The sequence below is a fragment of the Ascaphus truei genome, chromosome 2 (assembly GCF_040206685.1).
Source record: "Ascaphus truei isolate aAscTru1 chromosome 2, aAscTru1.hap1, whole genome shotgun sequence".
NCBI classification, from domain to species: Eukaryota; Metazoa; Chordata; class Amphibia; order Anura; family Ascaphidae; genus Ascaphus; species Ascaphus truei.
In genome coordinates, this window is record NC_134484.1 from 154,936,924 (window position 1) to 154,948,982 (window position 12,059).

At 40.1% G+C, this 12,059-nt stretch overlaps 1 protein-coding gene across 1 annotated transcript in view; it reads left to right on the forward strand.

Annotated features, from left to right (window-relative positions):
* Window positions 1-12,059, forward strand: part of DOK6 (docking protein 6) — a 521,007-nt gene that overhangs the window by 385,707 nt on the left and 123,241 nt on the right. Inside the window, exon 4 of the mRNA XM_075585441.1 lies at window positions 1,514-1,633. Coding sequence (XP_075441556.1) covers window positions 1,514-1,633 — 120 coding nt within the window. The remainder of the gene's footprint in view (window positions 1-1,513; window positions 1,634-12,059) is intronic.

The window sequence follows — 12,059 nt, forward strand, 5'->3', positions numbered from 1 at the left end:
GGTAAAGGTTGTTCCCAAGGCATACCCTTTTTTAATAAAAATATTTTTCATTAAACTAAAAATAATTGTGTTTTAAAATGAATTCCAAAACCAACCGAATTAACGTGTTGTGTCTTTACTGTGTTGGGGTATCGGTCAACAAATGCAGTGGGGGTTATGCACTAAGCAGTGATATGTGGGTTTTCTGGGTGCTATGCACAAAGCAGTGATAAGTGCTTTTAAGTGAGATACATGCCTTTATAGCGTGATAGTGCCTGTTGTGAGATTCACAAAGCAGTGGTAACAGTGCAGTATCATGCAATAATGGCCTTTTTTCCCACTTAAAAACACTTATCACTGATTTGTGAATCTCATAGCAGACAGTATCACGCTATAAAGGCATTTATTTCACTTAAAGACTTATCACTGCTTTGTGAATCTCACAGCAGGCAATATCATGCTATAATGGCTTTTTATCTCACTTAAAAGCACTTATCACTGCTTAGTGCATAACCCCCAGTAATTCTAGACCCCTGGTAGTGGATAGAAAGGCTATTAACTCATACAGGGCCATATTTCCTACTAATGGAAAACACCTTACAGAACATTTAAATTAAATAAATAGTGGAAGGTGTCTTATAAACTGGCACTATTTAGTAAACATAGGTCTCAGTTTTGTTAAATTTGCACATTATTACCTATTGTACAATTACATTGCTCTCCTTTCAGAAACAGAGCATGGCATGCTAAACCGAAGACTTGGATTTAATTTATTAATGGGCAGATCATTACAGTTGTTGTTGCCATTGCTGTATTGTAAGTGAAACAACACAGTTCCTGTAAGCTCAGAACCCAAATCCACCACATCAACTATATTTGTGTCCAACTGAGTGCTGCTTGGATTGTGACCTCATGTATAAAACAAAAGCCAAGAAGCCCTATCGCTACATCCAACTAGATGAAATGATATAGTTAGATATTTATCTGTTTATATTCTCATGTAGTTCAATTCTTTTGCCAAAGTATTTTAGGCCTACAACCATGTCACAGTATGGCCCTTCTGTAGGTCCTAACACTGCTAGGTGTGTTTGTAAATTTCAGTTGGTAAAACAACTTGGAGGTTTGTTACCCCTCCTCCCATTTTTCACGCTCACCCATCCCACCTTTTTAATTGCAGTTCTTGCTAAGCACCTGTGAAGGACCAGTCCACTAATACAGCTCTCCCTCCATTAGAGAGGTTATGAGAGATTTTTGCATGTACTGTACAGCAGTGTTAGGACCAACAGATGGGCTATACCATGATGTGGTTGAAGGCTTAAAATACTTTGGCTAAAGAATGTAACTAAATGACCCGGCTTATAAACAGATAAGTATTTAACTATTTAATACGTTAAGTTGGATTTAGCACTAGGGTACTAAACAATAATTAGTACTGCTACTGCTACTGCCACTTAGTGTGTATATATCTGTGTATATGTTTATGTATATTGTATGTTATTACGTATTTAAATATGCTGTATGTTACTATTTACAGAGATGGAAGCAGAGGAGTGGTGCAAGTTTCTATGTGTGGAATGCCTAGGAACCTGGCTTAATGACATAAGCCTTGGCGAACCTGATCTCCTTGCTGCTGGCGTACAGCAGGAACAAAGTGGTGAGTTACCCACTTAGTTTTATACATCAAATATTCTAGTTACAGCACAATACACAGTGCACCAAATGCACAAAATAAACCTAAGCTTTAGCACTCCTGCTTAAGTTCATTTTAAGTACAGTCAATGCTCCTTCAGGTGTGAAGAATATTAGTGCTCCTTAGTAAATCCTGGTCAAAGAGTTTTGTGCCATAACTTTAAATATGAAGGTAAAAATGTCAGTAGACAGTAAAATGGGACTGGGAAAAAATTAGCTGAATAATTTCACAGTTGTTTTTCCAAAAATATTTTTCAACATACCAGACTTGCCCTGTACAGCTTTCTAACATAAGTGTAACCCTTTTATAATACCCACCCACCCCTAAGTGAGGTTGGGGGTACACTCTGTCTTGGTTACCTTCATAGGGTCTTGGTGCTGTGACCTGCTGGCTCCGCAGTGGTGTGAGGAGAGCCAGGACAGGGAACAGGGGGAACAGATTACCTTGTTGTCTCTCTTGATGGTGCAGTGCCTCCAGCCAGCGAGGATCCCCTGTGGATGTTCAGGGGATGGACCCCCACTGACACTCCTTCATACCAGAGACAGGAACTCACACAGCAATGTCTTTTCATCATTTATTCAGCCAGCAGCTCAAGCTCAGAGAATAGACAGTCATATATTTCCATAACTGCATATACAGTCATGTGAAAAAGAAAGTACACCCTCTTTGAATTCCATGGTTTTACATATCAGGACAAAATAACGATCATCAGTTCCTTAGCAGGTCTAAAATTAGGTAAATACAACCTCAGATGAACAACAACACATGACATACTACACCTTGTCATGATTTATTTAACAAAAATAAAGACAAAATGGAAAAGCTATGTGTGAAAAACTAAGTACACCCTTACTGCTTCCAGAGGAATTAGGATGCTAAGTAGCAGATAGGTGCTGCTAATCAAATGCCCTTGATGTTACGCCGGTGCTGCCCGCAGACCAGAACCATCCCTTATACTGAGGTGGGGACGTATATGTGCCCGCACCCGCAACAAAAGGAGTGTGTCCGGAGTGTGGTGTTTTAGGCGTTGCCAGGCCAGGTGGTAATAGCTGTAGCAATACTTGCCGGTTCCGGTAAAGAAGAGCCGTAGTCGTTGCCATTAGCCAAGGTCAGGCAGTGGAGAGTTCCGGAAGGTCGATGTCCAAGCAGAGGTCGAGGGGCGAGTTCAGTTGAGAGCCGGGGTCCAGAGCCAGAGAGTGCAATCCGCCAAGCCGGGTCGTGACCTGAATAAACAGAGGGTGAAAGTGCCAGAGTAGACATCCGTAGTGGAGACTATGTCGAGCAATGAGAGAGTGGCAAGACAGGCAATATATAGTGCCGCTGACCAATCGGGAGCGGGGGCAGGCCTGGAGGAGTGCGTGGAGCTGACCTGGATAGGTCCCCTTGATGGCAGGCAGGTGAGCAAGTTTGGTCTGGGGAAATAGCCTGTATATAAGTTGGGAGCGGGGTTTCACTGCTAGTGCAGTGAATAAATTATCTTCACCCGGCGCGCGCTGTCCATGCGTGCGCCCGGGACTAATGGCAGCCACGTGAGAAGGAAGAGACTGCGGAGCAGAGGCGGGCCGCCGGAGACGGCGGGGACACCTCAGGGCAACGGAAGATGGCTGGCGCCGGCGAGGACGACGTCTTACGGCAGCAGCAGGAGGTAAGGGAGGTATGCGCTGCGGCTGCTGAGGCCCCCTAGTCCTCACACTTGATTAATTGATCATCAGCAAGTGTGACCACCTCTATAAAAGCCAACGTTTTAGCAGTTTGCTGGTCTGGAGCATTCAGGTGTGTGTTAACACAATGTCAAGGAGGAAAGACATCAGCAATGATCTTAGAGAAGCAATTGTTGCTGCCCATCAATCTGGGAAGGCTTTTTAAGGCCATTTCCAAACAATTTAAAGTCCATCATTCTACAGTGAGAAAGATAATTCAAAAGTGGAAAACATTCAAGACAGTTGCCAATCTTCCCAAGAGTGGACGTTCCAGCAAATTCACCCCATGGTCAGGCCGTGCAATGCTCAGAGAAATTGCCAAAAACCCAAGAGTTACATCTCAGACTCTACAGGCCTCAGTTAGCATGTTAAATGGTAAAGTTCATGACAGTACAATTAGAAAATGACTGAACAAGTATTGTTTGTTGTGAAGGGTTGCCAGGAGAAAGACTCTTTCTCTAAAAAGAACATGGCAGCACGGGTTAGGTTTGCAAATTTGCATATTAACAAACCACAAGACTTCTGGAACAATGTCCTTTGGACAGATGAGACCAAAGTGGAGATGTTTGACCATAATGCACAGCGCCACGTTTGGCGAAAACCAAACACAGCATATCAGCACTATCACCTTATACCAACTGTTAAGCATGGTGGTGGAGGGGTGATGATTTGGGCTTGTTTTGCATCCACAGGACCTGGGAACCTTGCAGTCATTGAGTCAACATGAACTCCTCTGTATACCAAAGTATTCTAGAGTCAAATGTGAGGCCATCTGTCCATCAGCTAAAGCTTGGCTAAAATTGGGTCATGCAACATGACAATGATCCCAAGAACACTAGAAAATCTACAACAGAATGGCTGAAAAAGAAAAGAATCAAGGTGTTACAATGGCCCAGTCAAAGTCCAGACCTCAACCCGATTGAAATGCTGTGGCAGGACTTTAAAGCTGCAGTTCAGTCTTTTTTTTTTTTTTTTAAATTTATTTTTTTACTTCAATAGTTTTATGTGTGCAATCTCTAATTACCTAAAGAACTGTATAGCTGCAGGTCAATTCGTTGTCCATGTATTGATAGGTCGAAATTTGGTGACATAATTAGTGAAGGGATCTGTTTATATTCTGCTTGTCTTTCAGTGGAAGCTCATGAATATTCATGAGCAATCCTGCATTGACATGTGCTAGAGGGAGGGCAGGGCTGACAAAGGGGTGTGCCAGGGCTTGTGACAGGACATGAAGGGGCAGTGCCTTAGCAAATGGCTGTTAAAATAGAATACAAGAAAATTGGTCTTTAAAAGTTGTTTTTTTTAAAACAGAAAATGCTAAAAGTATTTTTTCTTACTACAGAACTGATTTATTAAAAAAAACCACACATGCAGGATATTGACTGAACTGCAGCTTTAAGAGAGCTGTGCATAAACAAATGCCCACAAACCTTAATGAACTGAGCAACGTTGTAAAGAAGAGTGGGCCAAAATTCCTCCACAACAATGTGAGAGACTGATAAAGTCATACAGAAAACGATTATTTAAAGTTATTGCTGCTAAAGGTTGTTCTACAAGCTATTGAATCATAAGGTGTACTTAGTTTTTCACACATGGCTTTTCCATTTTGGCTTTATTTTTGTTAAATAAATCATGACACTGTGTAATATATCATGTGCTGGTGTTCATCTGAGGTTGTATTTAACTAATTTTAAGACCTGCTAAGGAACAGATAATTGTTATTATGTTCTGATATGTAAAACCATGGAATTCAAAGAGGGTGTACTTTCTTTTTCACATGACTGTATGTGCTCTCTAGAACAGATCCCTGTCTAGGTGGTAGGTTTCCCCTCCCTTCCCCATTCCAGTATGGGAAGAGACGGGAGAGACTTTCTTTGCCTGTCTGTCTTCTTCTTCTCCAGATCTCAACTGACTAACTTACCTAACTAATTTAGGAGGCATGTCCCAATTTGAACATCCTTGGGGAGTGTCTCTAACTCTGACTCATTACAAGCCAGAGCCGGATACAGATTGGCCCATACACAGCAGGGGGCGTTCCAACCAACATCCACTCCTTAGATTGACATCCTCAGAGTTGCTATACCTGCCCTTGAATACTAACACATTATTCAAGGCTGGAATACACACACACAGGCCTAATAATGGATTTAACCTTTCCACTGCCTGCACTGACAGGACTGACAGAGGAAAGGCCCAGAAACAGAAGTAACTGCCGGGAGGCTATGTTACATAAGTATTTAAATGTACCCTTAAATAATGTATCTTTCCATATTGGGTAATTTGGAACTTTCAGTATTCAAAATAATGTCTTTACCTCTGTAACATCAGAAATCATGCTTTAAAAAAGTATTATAAATTTTTTCTGCACTAATTTAAGATTATCGAAATGCTCTTTAACAATTAATTTATTATGCCCCTTTGTACCTTTTAAGATTATATGTATTTCCACATACTTATAATGTGATCCATATAAAAATGACTCCTATTAGTCTTTAAGGTAGATAAAGGATACCTACATCAAATAAAGTTGTCAAGACTACTTTACGTTAACCAAAGCAAAATTAAAACACAAAGCTAAACAGCACCAAATTCAAAATGCTATCATTTTAAATGAAAAACTCAAATACAATAAATTAATATGTTTATTAATACATAAATAAATTAATGTGTTTATTAATATGATCGAAATAAAATATACAAATGTAGCCTGACTTATGACCACAGCTACAAATTAGTCCCACCCTGGCAAACAGCGGTTATATAAGGCGCATAGAAAATAAAACATTTTATTTAATATAGGGTAAAGAATACGCATGTATATATGAGATAAAGAAATCACAACTTACAGTATAAGGAAGAAAAACCCCATTGTTGTTATTGAACCCACAAGCCCAACGGCCTGCAATTTACAAATCCCATATGATTCTTATTTGCAACCATTGTTTTTTTATCGCTATCCTCTGTTCAATTGATACCACTTCAATGCCCATATATCCAACTTAAATAGAATGACTATCATGAAATGTTCCAAATTGTTTAACAATATTAAGATTGCCTTCTGTTTTATTATTATGAAGTTCCCTGATGGTTTCCCCAAAATAAATGAAATTACATGAGCATCTCAATAAATATACTACATACTTACAGTAGACCTGCGATTAGATTAGGAAAAGCCTTAATTTTGTAGTTTGTCCACTGATTGTCAAAAATGTTTCAATTAACATTGAGCGTTGATGAGAATGTACTACATCAAAAATGGTCATTTATTTACACATAAATCATCCTATCCATTTTATCTTCAACTAATGTCATCTACACCAATGTATCCCGCAAAGGGAATGATTTATAAAATAGTGTTCTTAAAAGTAATCTTTACACTGATAGATCCATGTTAAAGATCCATTTGTAAAATATACCAAATATTTTATTAGAATGGCATTCTGAAACATTTGAATAATTGAACACCAGAATAATTGTCTGATTGTCATATTGGTCATATATTCTGATATTGAAAAGTGTGCTATATAATGAATTGCAATATCAGTACTATAATCTATTTTTCAATAGAAATGTACTATACATTTGTTTATGGAAACTGGGAAATAAACCACTGACTGAATATGAAAATCATTCAAGTTATTAAAAGCCTGAAATGGATGCTTTCTACCTTTACTCTTTATAGTACACCGGGTTATAGCTGCATCCGACTTATATGTTTGTATAAGTATCACCATTTATATTATTATTATGTGTATCTAGTTTTTTCACTGTTAAGTATCACTTTAATGTATATGAGCGCCACATTTGGTTAAACCCTTTTCACACACATAGTACGACATTAGCAATCCCATTCAATTATCTTCTACACTGTACAGTACTTCAGCAAAAAGTGCCTAAAATGAACCAATAGTCTGTATTTTTTTACTCTGTTTATGTATGAGTATGCTCGGGTGGTTTATGTTTATTGACTTAGATAAGGTAGCCACATTGAAAAAGCAACATACTGTAGGGACCAGATATACAGTAATGAATATTTCCAGATATTTTTCTACTATGTATAAGGATAGGCAATTTGTATTCCCTGGAACCTGAACTTACCCCCTGAAGAAGGGAATCTCAAAATCAGAGTCCAGGGACTGCTTGCAGACCCAAAAGATGTCCCTCCCTTACGTCATTTCACATAGTCAGTGAAGGGAGGATGGGAGAGAGGCAGAGAATAGGGGAAGGGAGAAATATGTAGAGCATATGGGCAGACAAATAGTAGATAGAGAAACAGAGCAGACAGCAGAGGGACAAAGAGAAAGACACAGAACAGTTAGCAATGGACAAAAGAGAGAGAAATGCACATCTGTTGTGTATATATATTTATATGTATAGCCATGGCTGGTCCAGACTATCTTTTTGCCCTCCTGTCTTGTAAGCCCTAGTAACTACAGGCAGTGACACGTACCCTGTGGGGTTTACGGCGATACAGGCCGTTATCGCCCACTTATCGAGGCTTACTGAATATGAGTAGCCATTTTGGCCGATAAGTGGTCGATAAGTGCCTTATCGACGCTTACTGAATGAGGCCATTGTATTCAGTTTGATTGGGAATGTCCACATAAAAGGGCCCTTCCATTGGGAGTACGGGGGGGGAGGGAGGAAGAGGTGTTGCCACGCATGAAAACATTGTATGAGCGGATGCTTTAAAAAAAAAATTGGGGGGAAGATTTAGTCATGAATATTTGCACGATATTCACAGTGAAGTCGAATGTCAGTGAATAAATCACACATCTCTGGTGTTGTGTATAGTAGATTAGGTTGACATACCACCATTTGGCCAGTGTGCCAGTCAATACAAATCAGTTGGGTTAACACTGTTAGGTTGTTTGTGTGTGTTAGGTATAGCATATTACAGTAGCATACCACCATCTAAACTGTTACAGTGTTCCCATCAATTCAGTTCCGGCTGGGTTAATAATAGCATTAGGCTACATGTATGTGGTTTTATAGTCAAAAGAAAATGTTGTGTATATTTGGGAGTATTGGACAGACAAAATGTCTTGGGCAGAGACAGATGCTTTCTGTCCATTTACTCTTATTCGTTCTGACAAGAGGGATTCCCAGAACAGCAGTGTAACCAAGCAGTTGCCCACTAGACCATCTGTGGATATATAAAAAAGTACCTTACCTACTGCAAATACAGACTTTACGGTCAATTTTCCCACTCGTCCCAGCAGTAATGTGCCTAATCCAAGTCCCAAGTAAAATTGCACCGCCAATGCTCGAACAGATCTAAGGCTGTGTGGAATGCCAATTTTTTTTCTTTTTTGTTAAATATTTCAAGATCAAGATCAAGGCAAGATCAAAGTTTCAAAGCCCCTTATCTGTTTCGCACCATGATATGGTGCTTCCTCTGAGGAATATCGCAGAAAGTCTAAAGCAGAAGTGTATGTAGAACCAATTTTCCACAAATACATCAATACAAAAGATACAATCTGGACTGGAACAGAAGTTTAAAACTTAACTGGAATTGAACTTTACAAATTTATAGTGCATCTCACAAATACAAAAATATATCTTACTAATGAGGTATAGGTGCTTACAGTTAATAATTAAAGTTAAATTAATGAAACACCAAAGTAAAGAAAATATATCTGTATCACAACTAATGTAACTGTTAATATTGTATGTAGCGCATGTTCCCCCACCCCCTGGGAGATATGGCAGCTACGGTGTTTGTGCTGCTTTACCTGAAGCTCACAGGAGGCCTGAGCCTTCACTGCTGGGATCCTGGGGTGTATCTGAGCAGGTAATCGATAGCACCTCCACCTGTATGGCATCCTACAATGTGGGATAACCCCATTACAGACCCCATACAATAAAACACACACAGGTACGTGTAACAGTTTTACTGCATGCAAAAGAATACTGAACATATACAGTTAGGTCCGGAAATAATTGGACACTGATACAAGATTTGTTATTTTGGCTGTGTAACAAAATTAATTCAAGTTACAGTTACATAATGAATATGGGCTTAAAGTGCAGTTTATCAGCTTTAATTTGAGGGTATTCAAATTGGAGGAAAGGTTTAGGAATTACATGTCTTTAATATGTAGCCCCCACTTTTTCAAGGGACGAAAAGTAATTGGACAATTGACTCAAAAGCTGTTTCATGGACAGGTGTGTGCTATTCCTTCATTATTTCATCATCAATTAAGTAGGTAAAAGGTCTAAAATTGATTCCAGGTGTGGCATTCACATTTGGAAGCTGTTGCTGTGAACCCACAACATGTGGTCAAAGGAGCTCTCAATGCAAGTGAAACAGGGCATCCTTAGGCTGCAAAAAAAAGAAAATCCATCAGAGAGATAGCAGGAACATTAGGAGTGGCCAAATCAACAGTTTTTTACATTCTGAGAAAAAAGAACGCACTGGTGAGCTCTACAACACAAAAAGGCCTGAATATCCACGGAAGACAACAGTGGTGGATGATCGTAGGATCCTTTCCATGGTAAAGAAAAACCCCTTCACAACATCCAGCCAATTGAAGGACACTATCCAGGAGGTAGGCATATCATTATCCAAGTCTACCATAAAGAGAAGATATCACGAGAGCAAATACAGAGGGTTCACCACAAGGTGCAAACCATTCATAAGCCTCAAGAATAGAAAGGCCAGATTAGACTTTGCCCAACAATATCTAAAAAAGCCAGCCCAGTTCTGGAACAGCATTCTTTGGACAGATGAAACTAAGATCAATCTGTACCAGAATGATGGGAAGAAAAAAAGTATGGAGAAGGCTTGGAACGGCTCATGATCTGAAGAATACCACATCATCTGTTAAACACGGTGGAGGCAGTGTGATGGCATGGGCATGGATGGCTTACAATGGCACTGGGTCACTAGTGTTTATTGATGATGTGACAGAAGACAGAAGCAGCCGGATGAAATCTGAAGTATATAGGAATAAATTGTCTCCTCAGATTCAGCCAAATTCAGCGAAGTTGATTGGACGGCGCTTCACTTTACAGATGGACAATGACCCAAAACATACTGCGAAAGCAACCCAGGAGATTTTTAAGGCAAAGAAGTGGAATATTCTGCAATGGCCGAGTCAATCACCTGATCGAGCATGCATTTCACTTGCTGAAGACAATACTTAAGGCAGAAAGACTCATGAACAAACAAAAATATATCTTACTAATGAGGTATAGGTGCTTACAGTATATAATTAAAGTTAAATTAATGAAACACCACAGTAAAGAAAATATATCTGTATCCCAACTAATGTAACTGTTAATATTGTATGTAGCGCATGTTCCCCCACCCCCTGGGAGATATGGCAGCTACGGTGTTTGTGCTGCTTTACCTGTGGCTCACAGGAGGCCTGAGCCTCCACTGCTGGGACCCTGGGGTGTATCTGAGCAGGTACTCGATAGCACCTCCATCTGTATGGGATCCTACTATGTGGGATAACCCCGTTACAGGAACCCATACAATAAAACACACACTGGTACGTGAACAGTTTTACTGCATGCAAAAGAATACGGAACATATACAGTTAGGTCCGGAAATAATTGGACACTGATACAAGTTTTGTTATTTTGGCTGTGTAACAAAATAAATTCAAGTTACAGTTAAATAATGAATATGGGCTTAAAGTGCAGTCTATCAGCTTTAATTTGAGGGTATTCACATCCAAATTGGAGGAAAGGTTTAGGAATGACATCTCTTTAATATGTAGCCCCCTCTTTTAGAAGGGGCCAAAAGTAATTGGACAATTGACACAAAAGCTATTTCATGGTTAGGTGTGGGCTATTCCTTCGTTATTTCATCATCAATTAAGCAGGTAAAAAATTTGATGTATTGCTTAATTTTGAGCTTGCATTTACATCAAACAGAGGGTTTCCTACATGTGATGTAAATAGTTAGCTAAAGAGGTTTATGCCAATTTGGACTTGGCAGATATTTTTAATGCATGTATAGCACTGCTTCCCCCTCCCCACGCTCCCTGCCACCCCCCCTTTGGGAGATCTTGCCTAAGCTACAGGTCTGTGTGGTTCTTTGTACTTGTTTGACTCAAGGAGAGATGAGCTTCCGCGATGTTGTGGGGAACAGGACAGGCTTTTGGTGATGCTCAGGTTCTTCTCATAGGTGTCAGTTCCTCCAGTCACAATAGGCTGCAGCAAAGCTGGACGCAGTCCCTACCATGACAATCTTTTCTCCTATACCTCTGCCCCCAATAGACTGCGACTTAGGCAGAAGTATATAAAAAGGGATCTTTATTCAGGCTACTACTGCAGATGTCATTACAGCATATGCCTTGTATTAAAGAATGGGTCCCAAACTCCTGGAGGGTGCGGGCCTCCAAAACAAATCAATTAAGTCCGTCGCAAGCGCTTATAGTAAGCGTGATGGCGAAGGAGCAACGAAGTAACTGAAAATTTGGAAGCTGGCTAAATTTGATTTGACAGCCACATGTGACCAATCAAATTGCGTGGCCTGCCCCCTTTAGTGATGGTGACGAGTGACGTCATTGGTCGCGTCGCCGTCGCCAGCACTATAAGTGCGGCCTAAGGCAAAGAGGGGGAGGGCACAGGGTCTGCACCATGATTGGCTGTACACAGACTCCAGTTCACCCTCCCCTTTTCACTCAGAGAGGCAGCATGCGGAGGGGTAAACCCACAGGATAGTCTGTCACTGC